The sequence below is a fragment of the Equus przewalskii genome, chromosome 22 (genome assembly GCF_037783145.1).
Source record: "Equus przewalskii isolate Varuska chromosome 22, EquPr2, whole genome shotgun sequence".
Taxonomy (NCBI): domain Eukaryota; kingdom Metazoa; phylum Chordata; class Mammalia; order Perissodactyla; family Equidae; genus Equus; species Equus przewalskii.
Window position 1 is genome coordinate 37,828,567 of NC_091852.1, and position 20,653 is coordinate 37,849,219.

A 20,653-nucleotide genomic window follows, 5' to 3' on the forward strand; every position below is an offset into this window, starting at 1 on the left:
ATAGGACTGCAAAAAATGGACTCAGGGGTTCCACATAACCCAAAACGTTCACACAATTACATATATCAGTGATTTTCTTATGAAAGGGTCCATAGCTTTCTTCAGGTTCTCTAAGTGGTTGTCCACAACCCGTAAAGGGAAAAATTTTCTGTGCTATAAAAAACCCATCTCTTTTCCGACAAAGCCCTCAGGTTAAGTTTATCAGTGAATTAAAGCATCTTGAGAAGTTATGATCTACACATGCTTATGTAGAATGATAAGTTCCTGGATGCAAAACTATCAAAAACCTTCCAGAAAAACTAGGTGAAGGAAATTCTAGAATAAAGAACACATTTTGACATTTTAAGGGGTCTGAACTGCCCAGATAAGATGACACAGGAAGTTCATCTGAAGTACAGACTGATGACCCCAATGGCACTCATGAAAAAGTAGATTTTGACCAGTCAATAGCGTTTGACTGGTACCTCTGACTTAGCTGCAAGCAAACATTCCCTATGTTTATGTACGCAAGAAACTACTTAAAAATCTTCCCCCTTCCTAGCCAAGTCACACCTTTGTTATCATTATCCTAAAAAGGAAAGTCCATCTTTTACCTACATACAATTCAAACCAATAAAAATGGGTATTTAAATGACCCAAACATGTACTATGAATAAGTACACATTTTCTATTAAGTTTGGACAATAACTCTTTTTTATATAATTTTTAATGTGACTTTCAGCTGTACCCAAAAGTTTCCATAAACTGATATAACAAAGTTCAGACATTATTCTTTTCTTAATTGAGGATAGTTTTACTTTCTTTGGCTCTTTGTTGAAATAAATTTGAGCTGCATAGACTATAAGGCTATTCTAATAACAACGTAATTTCAGACTCATGTCTACTTAGAATACTATTGTCTGCTTATCTCTTCATCTGAAACCATGAGTCCACAGCTAACTCATTAAAGGACTTCATCTCTTTTACCTCTCTCAAAACATTATTGTACTTCTTAACCTACTAGCCTCCAGTTTTTTCTGGGAAGGCTTTTCACAGGACAGTGCCACTTACCCCTCCTGCCTTCAGCAACTTTCTTCTAAACTCCTCTGTGGGGTTGTTGAAAGTTAGCTTCTCACAGCGGAGGTGATTCACTGGGGGATGGCCTTCAAGATGCAGGAATAAGTCATAATCAAAGCGGACTTTCTTAGGTTCTTCCTGGAGGTTAAAAAAAAATTAGGAAAGAAAAGGTAGAGTTAGGAAAAATAGAAATTCAGAAAGCACAGGTTTGCTTTTCATAAAACAAAAAAGACCCAGACATCTAACAGCTATAACGTCAAAAGCACAACAGAAAAAATTATCATGGAATTATCTACAAAGCAAAATGGAAATATCCGATAAATTAGTTTCTTGTGCTAGAGAAAAACTAAAAGAATAAACTCATCATCTTCCCTGCAACCTCTCAAGGGTTATGACACCACCAACACAGTCGCCTTCAAAGCCTAAGAGAGTCCTGAAGCCACTGCTTCCCTCTCCCACTCTACCCCACTATGCCTATCATCAAGAGCTGAGGAACAAGCCCTCTAACCCATACAGTCATGGTCTTACCCCTTCCCCAAACTACTATAAACTCCCTTCTCTAGCAGATCTTTCTACTTCAAGATCAATTATCCTCAATTCCTCCTTCATTCCTGCCTCAAATAATCTCCATGAAACAAAAATCTAGCCTTTTTCACTGCTTGATTAAAATTTCAACTGCTTCCAATTGCCCTTAGGTTAAAAATCTAAGCTCACTTGAATGCCATATAAGGGCTTTCATAATCTGGCCCTTGGCTTCACATCCCAACATACCTCTTCTCTCTAGCTGGCAGTCTGGCAACACATTGGTGTCGGTTGTGCCGGTATCTGCCTCATTCCAGGCTAAGCTTTACATTACCACCTTCACTGCCGACCCCCATCCCTCCACCTTCTGCTTTACCTAGATAACTCCTACTCATCCTTCTCCATGCAGGTTTCACTTTGGGGAAGCTCTGCTTGAACTCCATTCCAGCTCCCCATTGCCTCTCCTCTCCTCTGTGTGCATCCCTTTCTTATCCATAACACATTTTAGAATAATTGTCTTATTATCTCCCTTTACCCTGCTAGATCATATCTTCTTGAAAGTAGGAACAATGGTTGAATCATCATTCTTCCCTCAACAATTAGTTTGGTGCCTGCACACAGCAGAAAGGCAATAAATAACTGTGAAATGAATAAAAGAATGGCATTTTCCTGAACTAAGAGAACAAAATAGCATCATATCCAAGAGAACACAATAATTAGAATTTCATGATACCCAAGTTCTACTCTCAAGCCATTACTGTAGTTGGCTAAACATTTAAACCTCTCTACAGACTGATTCTTAAGCATCTAATGTCAAATGGAGACTGAGGATAATAACAATTACATGTACTTCAACATTCATCTCATTTAATTCTCACAGCTCTCCTTTGGGTCAGCTAGGAAATGAAGGCATTTAGAATTTGTTAAATTACTTTATATAAAAAACTCCTTGTGTATTACAGATATTAACCATCTCTGTGAAATACTACAATTTTTTTCCTTTGTCACTAACTTTGCTATTTTGTCTGTTTTTTAATTAACAGCTGTTATTTTTTTTTAATAATAGCTTTATTGACAAATAATTCACAGACCATAAAATTCACTCTTTTAAAGTAAACAATTTAGTGGTTTTTATATATTCACAGTTATGAAACCGTCACCACCATCTAATTTCAGAACATCTTCATCAGTCCAGAAAAAAACCTCAAACCCATTAGTAGTCATTCCTAATCCTCCTGGACCCCACAACCCCTGGTACCACTACTCTATTTCTGATTCTATGGAGTTGCCTATTCTGAGCATTTCATATAAATACATGAATATACATAAAATACACACACAATATATGGTCTTTTGTGACTGGCTTTTTTCACTCGGCATGATGTTTTTCAGTGTTCATCCATGTTGTAATATGTGTCAGTACTGACTTGCTTTTCATGGCTGAATAATATTCCTTTGTATGGGTATACCACTTTTTGTTTATCCATTTATGGTGAATAGACATGTGGGTTGTTTCCACTTTTTGGACTACTGTGAATAATGCTGGTATGAACATTCATGTACAAGTTTTTATGTGGACATACATTTTCATTTCTCTTGGGTATATACCTGGGAGTGGAATTTCTCGGTCATATGGTAACTGTATTTAACATTTTTAGGAACTGCCTTACTGTTTCCAGAATGGCTGCACCATTTTAAAATCCCACCAGCAATGCATGAGGTGTTTATGGTGTCTTAATACATACAATTTTTAAATTTTACATAGTCAAGTAAAGCAATGTTTTTCTTTAAAAAAAAAGAATTTGTTATATTACTAACATGTGATGAAACAGTGATTTGAACCAAGTTTTTGACTCAAAAGTCTTAGCACTTGAAACTGTCAGAATGTAGGCACTATCTACCACAAATTCATGGTTTCCACCCCCTTATCCAAATTTCCCAAATCACAGTCTCCACTCATTTGTTCTCTTCTCTCTCACATCTTTACTTCTATCAATCTGACATGATACTTGCTCCTTCCCTCTTTTATCAGGATGCCCTTCTCTCCTGGTTTTCCTCATACTTGATGGCATTCCTTCTGTCTTCTTCACAGTTTTCTCTTTTTTCTTCAGTGATCCTTAAGTGTCCTTTATCTTTTTGCAAAGTTCCCCAGGGAGATGACACCCATTGACAGGGAGTCAGTTCCACCTACATGACAGTGACTCCCCTATCTCCAGCCCAGCTCTCACTTGACTGCCACGGGAATGTGTTCCACAGTCTACCCACCTCTCCACTAGGTCGACCTGCAGCAACATCAAATTCCTGCATTATCTTAAACTGAAGTTGTCTTTATCTTTCCTTTCTCCTATACTCTATATCTTGGCAAAGAGAAATCCAAATTGCTTGCCAAGATTAAAATACACAAAAAATCATCCCCAACTCTTCCTTTTCCCTCACTCATCACCATCAAATTGTCTGCAAGTTCTACTTTACATTCTTCCTTAAGAACACTCAAATCTGTCCCCTCTGCTGTAGTCAACATAAGCATTGCCTATCTTAGACTGCCATCCTCCTCACCTAGCGGCCTCCCTGTTTTTGACCATATCCCACAATGACAAGAGAGTGATCTTTCTAATCCAGAAATCAGATCACATCTTTTCATTGATATAAAAGACTTATCATTTTCTACAGGATGAAAGCTCATTTGTTTGGAATAATCATCAAAGTCTTTTAATACCTTTCCTGCATTTCCTTGCTTCTCTTACTACACCCCGTCCTTCCACAATTCTGACGTACTTGCAGTTCCCCAGGACTTCACATTATCTCATTCATTTTGCCTTTCACATATAGTGCTCCCCATGCCCAAAATGTCTTTCCTCCCAACATACTTCCCTCCCATGCCTGTTTAATGCAAACTCATTATTCAAAACCCAGCTAAAGCATGAAATTCTCTGGAAATCTCCTAATCCACTCTGAATTAGACATCCCTCTTATAGCATCCCTTTATTAATGTAATTATCACATTGAACTATGATCATTTTTTACTTACCTTCCTTTCCTCTAAACTGTAAAACAGTCAATATGACGTTATAATTAACTAAAAACACAAGAAGGGCTGTTTCCTGCCTTATACAGGCACACCTGGGAGATGCTACAGGTTCAGTTCCAGACCAAAGCAACAAAGTGAATATCGCAATAAAGCAAGTCACATAAATTTTTTTAGTTTCCCAGTGCATAGAAAGTTATGTTTACACTATACTGTAGTCTATTAAGGGCGCAATAGCATTAAGTCTAAAAAATGTACGTACTTCAATTAAAAATACTTTATTGCTAAAAAAAATTGCTATCTTCTGAACCTTCAGTAAGTCGTAATCTTTTTGCTGGTGGAGGGTCTTGCCTTAATGTTGATGGCTGCTGACTGATCAGCGTGGTAGTTGCTGAAGGGTGGGGTGGCAATTTCTTAAAATAAGACAATGAAGTCTGCTGCATCGATTGACTCTTCCTTTCACAAACAATTTCTCTGTAGTATGTGATGCTGTTTGATAACATTTTACCCACAGCAGAACCTCTTTCAAAATCGAAGTCACTCCTCTCGAACCCTGCCGCTAGCGGCTTTATCAACTAAGTTTATGTAATACTCTAAATCCTGTGTTGTCATTTCTTTGAGCTTCACAGCATCTTCATCAGGAGTAGATTCCATCTCAAGAAACCATTCTCTTTGCTCATCCATAGGAAGCAACTCCTCATCTGTTAAAGCTTTATCGTGAGATTGCCGCAACTCAGTCACATCTTCAGGCTCCACTTTTAATTCTAGTTCTCTTGCTTGTTCCACCACCTTTGCAGTTACTTCCTCCCCTGAAATCTTTAACTCCTCAAAGTCATCCATGAGGGTTGGAATCAACTTCTTCCAAACTCCTATTAATGTAGATAATTTTGAACTCTTCCCGTGAATCATGGAAAATCTTAATGGTATTTAGAATGGTTTTCAATTTTTTGAAAACTTCTAGGTTTTCAGTTGACTTCGCCCAGATCCATCAGAGGAATGGCCAACTATGGCAGCTTAAGCCTTACAAAACGTATTTCTTAAGTAATAAGACTTGAAAGTCAAAATTACTCCTTGATCCATGGGCATGAAAACAACATTAATCTTGTTGTACATCTCCCTCAGAGCTCTTGAGTGACCAGGTACGTTGTCAACGAGCAGCAATATTTTGACAGGAATCTTTTTTTCCTGAGCAGTATGTCTCAACAGTGGGCTTAAAATATTTAGCAAACCACGTTGCAAAGAGATGTGCCTTCATCCAGGCTTTGGTGTTCCATTTATAGAGCACAGGCAGAGTGGATTTAGCATAATTCTCAAGGGCCCTGGGATTTTTGGAATGGTGAATGAGCATTGGCTTCAACTTAAAGTCACCAGTTGCATTAGCCCCTAACAAGAGAGTTGGCCTGTCCTTTGAAGATTTGAAGTCGGGTAGTGACTTCTCGCTTCTAGCTATGAAAGTCCTTCTTCCAATATAAAATTGTTTCATCTACATTGAAACTCTGTTGTTTAGTGCAGTCACCTTCATCAATTATCTTAGCTAGATCTTCTGGATAATTTGCTGCAACTTCCACATCAACACTTGCTGCTTCACCTTGCACTTTTATGTTATGGAGATGGCTTCTGTCCTTAAAACTCATGAACCAGCCTCTGTTGGCTCAAACTTTTCTTCTGCAGCTTCCTCAGCTCTCTCAGCCTTCATAGAATTGAAGAGAGTTAGGGCGTGGCTCTGGAGCAGGCTTTGGCTTAAGGGAATATTGTGGGTGGTTTGATCTTCTATCTAGACCACTAAAACTTACCCATATCAGTAATAAGACTGTTTCATTTTCTTATCACTTGTGTGTTCACTGGAGTAGCACTTTTAATGTCCTTCAAGAAGTTTTCCTTTGCATTCACAACTTGGCTAACTGTTTGGTGCAAGAGGCCTATCTTTTGGCCTATCTTGGCTTTCAACATGCCTTCCTCACTAAGCTTAACCATTTCTAGCTTTTCTCTCTTTAAAGTGAGAGACATGCAATTCTTCCTTTCACTTGAAGACTCAGAGGCCAGTGTAGGGTTATTAAGTGGCCTAATTTCACTATTGTTGTGTCTCAGAGACCAGGGAGGCCAGAAGAGATGGAAAGAAGAGAGAAATAGCCAGAGAGGGAGAAACAGCCAGTCAGTGGAACAGTCAGAACATATACAACATTTATCGATTAAGTTTGCTATCTTATATGAACATGGTTCTTGAGCCCCAAAACAATTACAATGGTAACATCAAAGATCACTGATCACAGACCACCATGACAAATATAATAATAAAGTTTGAAATACTGCGCAAGTTACCAAAAGGTGACACAGACACATGAAGTGAGAAATACTGTTGAAGAAATGGTACCAACAGACTTGCTTAACATAGGGTTGCCATAAACCTTCAATTTGTAAAAAATGCAATATCTGCAAAGCAGAATAAAACTGAGGTATGCTTGTAATTGGGAGTGTAAATTGGTAAAGCCTTTTAGGAAGACATTTTGGCAGTTATCTATCAACATAATTAATGCAAATGATGCCCTGACCCAGTAATTCTGCTTGCAAGAATCTCTTCCATAGAAATATTCAAATATGTGTACAAAGACATATATATATATATATATATATTATAAAATGTTTACGGTAGCGTTGTTTAAAATAGCAAAAAAATAGGAATGATCTGCATGTGAGTATAACATTACCATGGAATACCATTCAGATGTTTAAAAATACTGACTTGGAAAGCTATATTGCTAAATGAATTAAAGGCAAGTCACAGAAAAATATTAAAGATTGATATATTATGCCCCCCCCAATCTCTACATTGACACACAGTTTATCTATGCAAATGCATGGGGGAAAATTTAGAAAGGCTATATACTAAATAGTTAAGAATGGTTAAACGGAGTCAAGGGAATAAAACTCCTTAGTTTTATTCCATACACTTTTACTAAGAGTCTACTCCCGCATACTTTTAAAAAGAGAGTAACATATTGGTGAATATAGGGGCTGGCCCCGTGGCCGAGTGGTTGAGTTCGCGCGCTCCGCTGCGGGCGGCCCAGTGTTTCGTCGGTTCGGGTCCTGGGCGCAGACATGGCACTGCTCATCAGACCACGCTGAGGCAGCGTCCCACATGCCACAACTAGAGGAACCCACAACGAAGAGTGCACGACTATGTACCGGGGGGCTTTGGGGAGAAAAAGGAAAAAATAAAATCTTTAAAAAAAAAAAAAAAGAGAGTAACATATTGGTGAATATGACTAATTACTGGCAGAAAAAGAATGCAGTAGTAACAGCATCACTTTATAGTCCACAGAGTTTAAAACAAAAAAAATCACTTTTCAATAAAACTAAGGGTAAGGACCACAAAAAATGACTATCTTTCTATGAATTCTGAATGTAATTTTCTTTTAAAGATTTTTTTTTTGCGTAAGGACCCATAAACTTGTATTCTAGCCAACTGAATATCTTTCTTAGAGGACAGATTATCAACATTTTGTCAATCTATGCTCCTCAGAAACAATTCTTCTCAAGGGTCCAACAAGAAAGTATGGTATTTATTCTACATGTAAAGCTAATACACTTCCTGGCGGTGGAAATCTATTTTTGGCAACATCAAATTACCCCTCTCATTCTGCTTCAGTCCTTGAGTTTTACTCATGTACTTTCTCTGAGGACAGAATGAAAGAGAGGGGCACGGGATTCTTTCACAGCTAACGCACTACAGGCGATTATGTTTCAGTGTGCCTATTGGTTTAGAGTTTTTGAAACACACGATTCTCATAGATACAGAATAAACATACATGAACTCAAAAGAAGCACTGACACTCCACCACTCCTCTTGACACGGACCTGTCAAATAAATGAGCAAAACTGAAGACAAGCTTCTTGGAAGCAGGAAAAGCACAAGGATAGAGATGGAACCAAGGACAGGGTGAAATCCTTATATGTAGCAGAGGAACTCTTCCAAGATCACACGGAAGTCTTTGATGCTGTCTCTCATCTCCTATGAAAACTCTGAACGATACTTTTTCATAAACCATCATTGTAAAGGATGTTCATTCTTCAAGACAGAGTTTAAAAAACTCCAAAGATGAATAAAATGATAAATACTCAAAAGAAATGAAATGCACATTCTGGAGCAGCAGTCTAATCTATTAAATTTTTATCCATGGATCATTTCAGTAAAAAAGAAAGAAGAAATATATCCAGCTTGGAGATCCACATTGGAATATAGTAAAATTCTGGTTTCTAAGACACTCTAAGAAGATAAATTAAAAGACATGGCAAAGCAATAATTTTTTTAATTAAAAAATTAATAAAATATAGAAAAGTACTTAAAATACTACATCCATCTACTTTCCACTGAGATTAAACAGATCTTAACACTTGCACTGTGTTTACCTCTTTTTTTTTTAAAGATTTTATTTTTCCTTTTTCTCCCCAAAGCCCCCCAGTACATAGTTGTATATTTCAGCTGTGGGTCCTTCTAGTTGTCGCATGTGGAATGCCGCCTCAGCATGGCCTGATGAGCAGTGCCATGTCCGTGACCAGGATCTGAACCTGTGAAACCCTGGGCCACCAAAGTGGAGTGCAGGAACTTAACCACTCGGCCAGGGGGTGAGCCCCCTACCTTTTTTTTTTTAAAGAAATAAAATTTTATAAATATAAACTTCTCCAGCCCTCCTCCCTGAGTAACCAATACCCTTTAGTTCCTGTGCCAACATTTCAACTCATGCTCTTGTACTATATATGTGTCTTTCCGTAACATCATTTATTCCTGGCTTCAGCGGTTTATAAAAATATATACAAATGATATCATAACCATATACATATACTTCTGTGATTTTTAAGTCATCATTGTTTTTGGTCTTGAAACATCCATGTTGCTACCTTAACTGTTCAATAGCGTTCTATTTATTATTAACCCACCAGTCACTATCCACTTCTTTACATAGGCCCAGTTAGGTGTATCCTACTTTATCCTACTTTCTCAGTGGTGGCCTGGTAGTCTAGTGGTTAAGACACAGCACTCTCACCACTGTGGCCAGGGTTTGTTTCCCAGTCAGGGAACCACACCACCCATCTGTCAGTTGTCCTACTGTGGGGGCTGCATGTTGTAGTGGTAGTGAAAGCTATGCCACTGGTATTTAAAACACCAGCAGGGTCACCCGTGGTAGACAGGTTGCAGTGAAGCTTCCAGACTAAGACAGACTAGGAAGAAGGACCTAGCCACACACTTCCAAAAAAACTGGCCATGAAAACCCTGTGAATAGCAGCGGAACATGGTCTGAAATAGCACCAGAAGATGAGAGGATGGTGCAAAAAGACCAGGCAGGGTTCTGCTGTGCTCTACGCAGGGCCGCTAGGAGTCAGAATCAACTCAACGGCATTAACAACAAACTTTTTCATGTTATAAACACTGAAATATATATGTCTCATTGTCCACCTGTGAAAACAGCAATCATTAAGTATAAAATCTAAAGAAAACCTAAAATTAGAAAAGAGAAATAGGATAATCTGGATACTAAACAGAAAATCTACTTAACCGTGTTCAGCCCCGTGACTATTTTATCATGGCCCCAAAGGAATAACTGCTCTACATCTCAAAAGCCTCTTTCTTCCTTCATATTTTAAGAAACTAAAATTCCTCACAAAGTGAATAAATAACGTCTTTCAGTCATAAGAATGACTACCCAAAGTGCCAAGACTGAATTTGTGTATGTGTGTGAAACACACACACACACACACACACACACACACACACACACTGCTTGCTGCCTCTTCATCCTTCATTTTTTCTTTTTAAATCTGATGTATGGGGAGATTCTAGTCATTTCTGTAAGGAAGGAAATTGGGAAACTCAGAAAATTTCTCTATGCAACTGAGAACTTGTAAAAATGACCAGAAAAGGTAACGACAAAGAAGGAGAGAAGCTTCTCACAAGAGATCGTAACTGTCAATCCTCTAATTTCTTTTGGGACAAGACCTTTTTCTAGCTTGAAAGCCTAGACTCATCCTATGGGGCAGTCCAATGTCTAGATGAAATAAGCACTGGAAATGGGGAGTGTGACAAAGGGAAGAAAAGCATCTGTGATCTCCATTAATTCAACTTTTGTGATATTGAAAAGGGGGATGGGTAAGGATACAGGTTCTGACTTCCTTCCAATAAACACAACCACTTAAATTAAAAATTGATACATCAAAACTGGGCAAAGAGTCTGAATAGTCATTTGTCAAAAGAAAATAAACAGGTGGACAATAAGCACATGAAAATATTTTCAACATCACAAGTCATCGGGCAAATGCAAATCAAAACCAAGATGAGGGGCCGGCCCCATGGCTGAGTGGTTAAGTTCACGCGCTCCGCTTCGGCGGCCCAGGGTTTTGCTGGTTCAGATCCTGGGTGCGGACATGGCACCCTCATCAGGCCACGCTGAGGTGGCATCCCACATACCACAACTAGAAGGACCTACAACTATAATATACAACTATATACTGGGGGGACTTGGGGAGAAAAAACAGAAAGAAAAAAAAAAAGGAAGACTGGCAACAGTTGTTAGCTCAGGTGCCAATCTTTAAAAAAGAAAAAACCAAGATGAGATACCACCTCACACACACTATGATGACTGTAATAAAAAAAAAAAAGCAAAATGGAAAATAACAAGTGTTGGCCAGGATGTGGAGAAACTGGAACCTTCATACATGACTGGTGGGAATGTAAAATAGCACAGTCATTTTGGAAAACAATTTGGCAGTTCTTCAAAAAGTTAAACATAGTTATGAGCCAACAACTCCATCTAGGTATAGACTCAAGAGATCTGAAAACATATGTCTACACAAAAACTTGTATACGAACGTTCACAGCAGCATTATTCCCAGTAGCCAAAGGTGAAAACAAGACAAATGTCCGTCAACTTATGAATGAATAAACAAAATGTAGTGTATTTATACAATGGAATATAATTTAGCTATAGAAAAGAATAAGTATTGATACATCCTAGAACACGGATGAACCTTGAAAACATACTAAGTGAAAGAAGCCAGTCAGACACACAAGGCCACGTATCGTATATTCCATTTACATGAAACGGCCAGAATAGGAAATTATATAGAGAAAGGAAGGAGATTAAGGGTTGTGAGGAGTCAGGGGAGGAAGGAATAAGGAGTGATTGCTAATGGGTACAAGGTTTCTTTATAGAATGATGAAAATATCCTAGAATTAAATAGTGGTGATGGTTGCACAATATACTAAAACCCACTAGTTGTACACTTTTTAAAAGGGTGAATTTTATAGTATGTAAATTGTATCTCACATTGTAAGTATATGAATTATATCTTTTAATCAAATTTTAAAAATGAAGAATTAAATTTCTTTAATTTTAATTTTTAATTTAATTTTAAAAAATAAATGAATTAAATTTTTTTTAAAAGCAAGCTAAAAACTAGTTTCTTAAGGGAAATTTAGCTTGAAATGAGAAAAAAACAAATCAATACATCAATGTAAAAGCATATCACATGAGCAGACATTAATGCATTTCAACAAATTCTGATCTGATGAAAAACATGTGACCAATTCTGTGGTATTACTAGTGAGAAAGCTAATCATTATTCTAGCAAAAAGTTACTGTTTCTGAAGAAATAGAAGTTAAAAGAATAGCAAATCAAGAGAAACATCTAAGATCAAGCATCTGGTTTTAACACTTTCCAACTGTGTGTGGCCTTAGACAAGCCATTCGACATTTCCATGACTCAGTTTCCTTTCCTGTAAAATAGGAATACCAGTACTAACTTCTCAAAAGTTCTTATAACTCTACTAAATGAAATAACATATGTAAAGGGCCCAGCAGACTGCCAAGGACAAAGTAAGCACTCAAATATTTAACTCCACAGAAACAGGTTATGCCAAATATGCTCCCAAAATACAAATATTGAAAAAAACCAATTAATGGGGGTAGCAGGTTTGAAGGCAGGTGATGCAGCAGGAATATGGTGCATGAAACAAGTTCAGAGACAAAAAAGAAATATAGAAAATAAACTCTATCCCTTTCTTTTTTTTTTTTTTTTTAAAGATTTTATTATTTCCTTTTTCTCCCCAGCACCCCCCGGTACATAGTTGTATATTCTTCGTTGTGGATTCTCCTAGTTGTGGTATGTGGGACGCTGCCTCAGCGTGGTCTGATGAGCAGTGCCATGTCCGCGCCCAGGATTCGAACCAACGAAACACTGGGCCGCCTGCAGCGGAGCGCGCGAACTTAACCACTCGGCCACGGGGCCAGCCCCAAACTCTATCCCTTTCATCCACACATTCCTACTTTACAGGAGGGTTTGACTACAGCTTAATTAAAAGTGAATTCTCTCTTAAATGAAAAGAGATTTTTGCTGAATTGAAGGCTGGGTCTTCTACACACTGGAAAAAGCCAGTGGGACATTGTGCCAATGGAAGGACACTGAACATGAAAGAGTGTCTGCTCAGGGGTTCTTCAGGGGTTCTCCAACTTTGCTGTGCATCAGAATCACCTGGAAGGCTAGTCAATATGCAGATTCCTAGGCCCCACCCCCAGTGACTCTGATTCAGTAGATTTGGGATGGAGCCTGAGCAGCTCATGTCTAATCTGCTCTTGGGTGCTGCTGATGCTGCTGGTCCAAGGACCACACTTTATGGAGCACTGGCTTGGATAACAGAACATTCTATTCGTTCAGTTCCTTACAAAAGAAAAAGGTGAATTATCTCACTTTTTATTCCAAAGTAGCAATTATCATTACTTTGGAATAAAAGTAAGAAACAGTGTGATTAAAAATAACAGCTAGCACTTATTAAGTGCTTCCTTATATATGAGGCATTTTTCTAAATACTCTATACAGATTCATTTTCTCTAATTCTCCTGCCCACCGTATGAAGCAGATACTCTTCTCCTATCTCCATTTTATAAATAAGGAAAGTGAGCCCCAAAGGTTGAGCAATTTGTCCAATATTATGCAGTTTATGTGTTTTGCCACACATGGACTGCTGAAAACTTGTAAATCCAGTAAAATATATAATATCTAAAGTTGATATAACTGTATATACATGTTATATATGTGTGTATCAGCTAAAGATAAATGAGAGAATATTCTTTGCAAGTCTCAAAATTCTAGAAATACGAAAATGAGAAAACGAGCATTTCACTAAAAAGCCACAATTTCTCTTTTCTATTTTACAAACATATATTAATCTTCTTTGTCAAAGTGGTAATCACTCTTCCCTTAAAAGGAACATTTAATGAATTTCTTATAATATGACTTCATACAATTGAAATTATCTTTTTCTAGCTACTTCCTTCATAATTAAAGATAACAATAGCCAAATTTCTTAGAAGACAAATTTAGCTTTTATTTTAAAATCATCTAATGAGAGAAGTGCTTATGAATCAAAATTATTTTAAACATCATTTGGTTAATGGAGGATCTTGTACTGAAAGATTAATGGATAAAGATTACATACCTTGTTTTTAAAATAAACCTCAATTGGCAAAATGAAACCAGCATACCCAGATTCTTCTACTTTGTAAGGTGGATCTTTGCACACTGCAACATTAAAAAAAGAAAATAGGTGAGATGAGAATAAGAGACAAAAAGACATTCTTCTTTTTTTAAAAAAAAAGAAAATCCCATTCTGCCTTCTAGATCATCCTTAATTTTCACAGCTCCTTGCCAAGCCCCCTTCTGAGTCTCTGGTCTACTCTTTAGAGCTACTCCAAAATCTATAATTTTCCTAAGTAAAGCAAATATGTAAGTTATCTATTCAAATCTTGAAGGGGTTATTAGCTCATCACAGACAACCGTGATCATTAATGACTTGGCTTCAGTTGTTACACTCTGCCCTAAAGCTTTAGGGGAACGGAGCACAGCCCCTCATGACAAATGACTCTAAGTTCCCTAACAAAAGTACTATCCATGTCTAGTCTTTGATGTAAATCTCTCCACCCCTAAATTCCTTGCTTCTCTGAGATGCCTTGATTTCTGTGCCAAAAAGTAGCAGGACCATCCTTAGAAAATCCCAAACCCAGAGTCCCCCAACATTATGGGTGCCCATTAAGACTCACTCTCCCCCAGCTCCCCCAGAAAAAGAATGCTTATTGAAATATTGGTATACATACACTTAAAATCGATTCACATCATAAAAATACGTAAGAAACAATAAGCCCTTTGTGTTTCTTATGAAGGAAGACTACTAGGCAAGCTCTTGGGAAACGAGAGACACCCTAAGAAGAAAATATGATTTCCTCCTACTAAAATTTCCATTAAACCAAAATCAGTCACAAGTCACCTGAAATTATTTTAGTCTAGATTGCATTCGGTAGTATCACAAAGAAGGAAAAATGTACATGCTGAACACCAAGGTCACACAGCCTGGTGGCCCAGTCCTCTGCAGCAGGCTCCAGCATACCATTTCAGCCTTCCTCCTTTTGTCATCCACCAAACCTTCTGTGCTTGATTCAACTGCATCAACCACCCCCAAATATGCCCAGCACTTCCCCCCGTACCCTGTCCTTCTGGTATTCCTTCCATCACACCTTCATGCTAATCTTAGTGTCTTCTGCTAGTTCAAATCCCAGTTTCTTCCCAAGGCCTTTCCAGACCACGAAGTACTATCAACTCTTCTCCTTTGATCTTCCCAAAGCATTAACTGTCTGAAACACTCAGATGAAAAGAGTTCCTCATTACCATATACTCAGGAATCTCATCTGTAATTTCCTTTCATTCCTCAAGGATAGAAGCATTTACCTCAGGAACATACAGTGTCAAGACAAGGGCTCAGGCTACAACATCCAGCACACTTGGGTGCCAATCTGGGCTCCACCTCAGACAAGCCAGGCTACCTCTGGAAGGTTACTCCACTTCTCTGAACCTCGGGTTCCTCTTCTGGACGGTGTGAGGATCAAACAGGATGAGGTATGGGAGAGACACAGCACAGGTCCTGGCCCATATAAGGTCTCAATAAGTGACTGAGTGAGGCAGAAAAATCTAACCCGTAAAATATCCAGTCATCATGTAACCTTTCAGGATGAAAAAAGAAAAGAGGCAGCAAGTCAAGAGCCCTGCCTTTGGATTAGAAAACCCTGCTCCGTGACCCTGGAGTAAGGATTCTCTAGACAGCTTCCATTTCCTTCCCCTTTACAAGAGAGAACATCATCTACACATCTGTAAGCACGGCTGTCAAAAAAGCAAGGAAACTATATATGTGGGGAAATATAAGTGTGAGGCATTTTTATTACAGACGATGATGATATCCATGAAAATTGGTTAGATATTCCACGAGTACAAATATGGTTACAAAGAGGCATACCGAAGACAGGATTTTAACACCTGGCAGTCTCCTTTAGCCCACCTTAGAAAAATTACCCCAAACTGACATCAGAAGAAGAAAATCAGGAATGAGGACGCTCACCTAACCTTACAAGTTTCTCTAATAAAAAATGAAACAGCAAAAGGACTCAGAGTGGCTTCAGTCCCGCATCCACAAACCACCCGCTAAGCTGTCATGAATATTCAAATACCCTGAACACTGAGGGGTATGCCACTAAATACCTGAGCACCCCCAACCCCAGCCCAGCTGGAAGACCAGCTAGTATTACACCCATGACATTTGCAGGCTATAGAGCCCCTTTTCAGAACAGCAGCTTCAGTGTCCAGGTTGTTTGGGATTAATCATGCCAATGTCATTTGAAAGAAGTTTATTCTGTGAGATGTCGTACATGCCAGAGAAGTTATAGCTTTTCCTCTGTACACCCTTTTGTATAATTCATTTTCTCTATTCTGCATGCAAATTGCTCCTATTATAGGAAACAGCTGTTAGTGAGCACATCTTATAGTTGAAGGTCTTAGATTTTTTTTCCACCCTCCAAAGGAAATAACCTGTTATGGATCAATTCCATAGAAGTCTGGTTTTATAAAAAACTATTTGTCAACTCATACTTCAATTATTTTTAAATGCAATACTGTCATTAATAACCATGAATAATGTCTATAGAGCACCCTGAGTTCTTAATTAGAAGCAAACAAGAGGAATTTTTTCTACATAATAAACATCCCAGAAAATGAGCAGCAATGCAAATACAAATTTATAGTTCTAATCTGAAGAAAGTCAAATTAGGGGAAGTAGTTTGTTTATTTACTTGAGCATCTTATAACCAGAATCTTCAACATGAGTTTCTAATCTAGTTCTTAAAAAGAAACAGGAGTTAGAAACTAAAACATTTTAGCCAGTAGGCATAGTACATCAGACATAAAGCAATTATTTTTAAACTAGTAGAACCACATTTGGGACCACCTTCCGTCACTCAGCGACACTTCATTAAGAATCCCTTTTCTATGATCACTGACCACTGTGTCACCTTTATAAGATGTAAGCATCCTAAACTCTCCAACTCATTCTTCCTCTCAGTCATTCGAGAATCAGATAATCCTTAAGATCTAGGTAAGAAAAGGCCACGTTTCAGAAGTTATTGAAGGGATATTCATCTTTCAAAAGCCATCAAAGTTTTTTAGGTGACAATAAAATGGGAGGATTAATATTTATTCTTTAAACTATGCATATTAACTCAGTAGAAATCACTGGAAGCTCTTGTTCCTATTAAAATCCAGCCCACATGTTAGCTCTTTCAGAACGTCTCCCTTGTCCCTCTTCCAAGCTTCTCTTGTTGCTCTTATCAGGCTGGTGCACTTTATCAGGCTGGCGGATAACATCCATTTACCTCTCAGACTCCTATACTAGACTGAGCCCCTTGAGGTCAGCAACCCCATCATTATTCATATCTGTAACTCTGAGCACGAACATTGAGCCAAATAAGAGGTGCTCAATACATATTTGTTGAATTGAATTTTTTCAAGATTCATGCTACCGTTCACTAATTTACCACTGCTAAAGAAGCTGCTTTCTAGGAGTAGCGATGAGTTGACGTTAGCCAAACTCTTCTCCAAACTCCCTACAATCAACATAAACTTTTAAAAATTGGTATGGTGATAGAAAGTATGGCCACAGAGGAGTCGTCTCTCAAAAGCTGAGTACCCAACGTGCAACTGGTTCTAATTCTGACAGCACCAAATTTTAAGAAATTGAGTTAACCTATGGGTCACAAGATCTCTAAGGTCATTTTGAAACTAACATTATATAGCCATAAATAACATCTCCCATCTCCTCTCCTTCCACACGACTACCCACGTACTCCAAGGCTGTACCAAGGAGACATTTTCAAAACTCTCTCTGTCCAATTAATCACACGTATCATGAAAGTCCATCAGCACACAATACCCAAAATTCATGCCTTAGAGGAAGAGACCAAAGTTTTTTTAAATAATGAGTAAATGTGCTTTTGTTCCTAAAATAGCTTTTCAAAATAACAGGCACGATATAGAGCCATATACATAATATACAGTATGATGCTAACTATACACATTGACCATTAATCTACTTAATTTTTAAGTTGAGCAAAAGATGTACACAAGGAAGAAAAATATATGAAAAGGAAAAAAGGTCATGACTTGGTTAACCTGGAATAAGTCAAATCCTTGCTTATTACCTGAGATTTTAAATATTCTTCCTTTAGCAGAAAAAGATTTGAAAAAGAGCTATGCTTGCTACAGAGAAATAAATGCTCCTCAGATGAATAAATGAATTTGTGCTTACATAATAAATTACATATACATATACAATAAATAAATTTAATCAATTAATCAAAAGATCCCATTTTTTAGCACCAAAAAAAAAAAAAAGAAAGTCTTCCAGATCCATAAGACCCTCATTTAAGCTTTAAAGAATATCATTAGGAACCATTGTTTCCCTAATCCTTAGGAAAACAGCTGGAAGATTCCTCTCCAGAGCCCCTCTCCAGCCTGTTTGCTTAGACACTCTGATTTATGCCCATCTGAATACCCTCATTAAGGACATAGCCCAGTTGCCCATTGATAATTACTGGTTTTACTTTATTTACTGTGCAGAGCCCTTCAGGAAGGAAGCACATCAAACTCTCTCTAGATGGAGATTGGTTATTACCACTGCTTTGGGCCAAATGTCCCTTCCAACTTGAGCATCTTGGACCCCTCCCCTTCCTGCTTTAGTTGCACCACGTCAGAGCCCCCAAGAGTAGTGAGACAGGGTGCTGCATGGCCCATGTCTCTGCCCCCAGCTGTTCTGTGTAGTGTTTGGAAGTCTAAGGCTAACATCCAGTCGTCTGAGCACCACACTGCCACTGAACATGGCCGAGGCTTACACTTGTGACATTATGAAAAGAACAAAAATCAACAGTTGGGGTTTGTTTTTGTTTTTATAAGCGCGCGCGCGCACACACACACACACACACACACACACAAAATGATTCCGCCATTGCTTCTATTCAGCCCATTTCAAAACAAATATTTCTAAACAACAAAAAATGTTTTCCCCCTTTGTGTCACTTCCTCATTTCCTTGAAAAAGGATTAAAGGTAACATTGGGCAACTTTTGAGTTGTATTGTTGAGTTGTTTTTACCTGGTTATTTTTTTTTTAATTCAAGCGCAATTCTAAAAAGTTAGCTGCTTCCTATGCAATAAAGAACTGTGACCACATAAGAGAACTGAACAATTAGCTTTCATAAAGTTTTAAAGAAACAAACTAGATACAGTTAGCTAACTGGGCAGATGGGGAACACCTGTCTACTCCTCGGAATTCACCACTCAAGGACCAACTCAAACAGCCTCTCCTCTGGAGAGCCTTCCGCCAAAACTCCAAAACAAAAATGGCAGTTTCCCTCTTCCGGGTCCAACCTTTTTTCTCATCGCATCATATTAGCTCATCCTAATATACCGATACTATCAAGCCCCACGCTCATCTCAATTTAATTCTGTGCTTTCCAAGGGCTAAGGCTGTGTCTCCTGTCTGAACCTAGCCCACCATCTACAAAATTGAGTTGAATTAATGAAACATAACTTTAGTATGAGCTTCAAAGGAAGAGATGGACAAAGCCTGGCAGCTGAGAGGAAAGGCCTGGATGGCAAGCAGAAAGTAGGAGTAAAGGCATTAGGAAAGTCAAACAGCATAAGCAGAAACACTAGAAATGATGAAGGAAAAACAGATAATATGGATAAAGCTTATACTTGTATAGAGAACCTCATACTATACACACTCAGAAAGTTCAGGTGGCTAAAAATCGATTACACACATAAAAGAAGGATCATTAATTTTGAAATGCTACAGAAAATTCCTAGATTTGAAATAAGAGTTCAAGATTCCAAATTGGCCATATTGAAAAAGTCTTGATGATGATACATAAAAATGACTTCATTTGTTAGTAACTTGGCATCTTTACTTATAGACTCAGAATATCTCTAGCCTCTCTCTCCTGAGGTTAAAAAAAAAAAAAAGAGGATATTCTTTTTTAATATATGCACATTTTTAGCTTTCTGAAGAGTTACGTCATTAGAGTTAGCAGAGCCCATCTAGCTGAAGTTAAATCAATACACTTCATCTTGAGGGAATATAACCATGATATTAAAATAAGACCACCTTCACAATCAGCTCTTCAAGGAACCTAAAACAAATGAGCCAACAAAATACAGAAATTGCCCCAAACTAGATAACATCATGAATTGTTAGGAAATATTAAATATAAATCCTGAAGCTTATGTCGCTCACTAAAATTGATAGTACTTCCACCAACTTGCCCCAAGTTCCCTCAATATAACTTAATATATAGCATTGCTTCAAATAATTGGCCTAGTAGAGACAAGACCTAATTTTTTTCTTGAGAATTATTCAAATGGAAAAATCTTGAGATTTCGATCTTAAGGGTGACCATCATTTTCTTTAAAGTTAAACCTTAGGAAAAATATATTTCAGAAAGTCCACCCAGAAAAGCAACATTAGCTACATGGAAAATAATCTTCTAGGGAAACAACTAAGACCCTCCCAATATTTGGCAGGAGCATCTTCATTTCAGTGCAAACTACTACATCATCAAAAATATGGTCATCAAAAACACAGTTCTCTGGGGCCAGCCTGGTGGCATAGTGGTTAAGTTCAAGTGCTC

General features: G+C 38.0%; 1 protein-coding gene across 2 annotated transcripts in view; it reads right to left on the reverse strand.

The window, feature by feature from the left end:
• The window catches only part of MLLT3 (MLLT3 super elongation complex subunit), a 253,615-nt gene that overhangs the window by 99,947 nt on the left and 133,015 nt on the right, over nt 1-20,653 (reverse strand). For both annotated transcript variants that reach the window (XM_070589688.1, XM_008531961.2), the window contains exons 3-4: nt 14,091-14,173; nt 1,051-1,194 (exon numbers count right to left, since the gene is read on the reverse strand). In XM_070589688.1, coding sequence (XP_070445789.1) covers nt 1,051-1,194; nt 14,091-14,173 — 227 coding nt within the window. The remainder of the gene's footprint in view (nt 1-1,050; nt 1,195-14,090; nt 14,174-20,653) is intronic.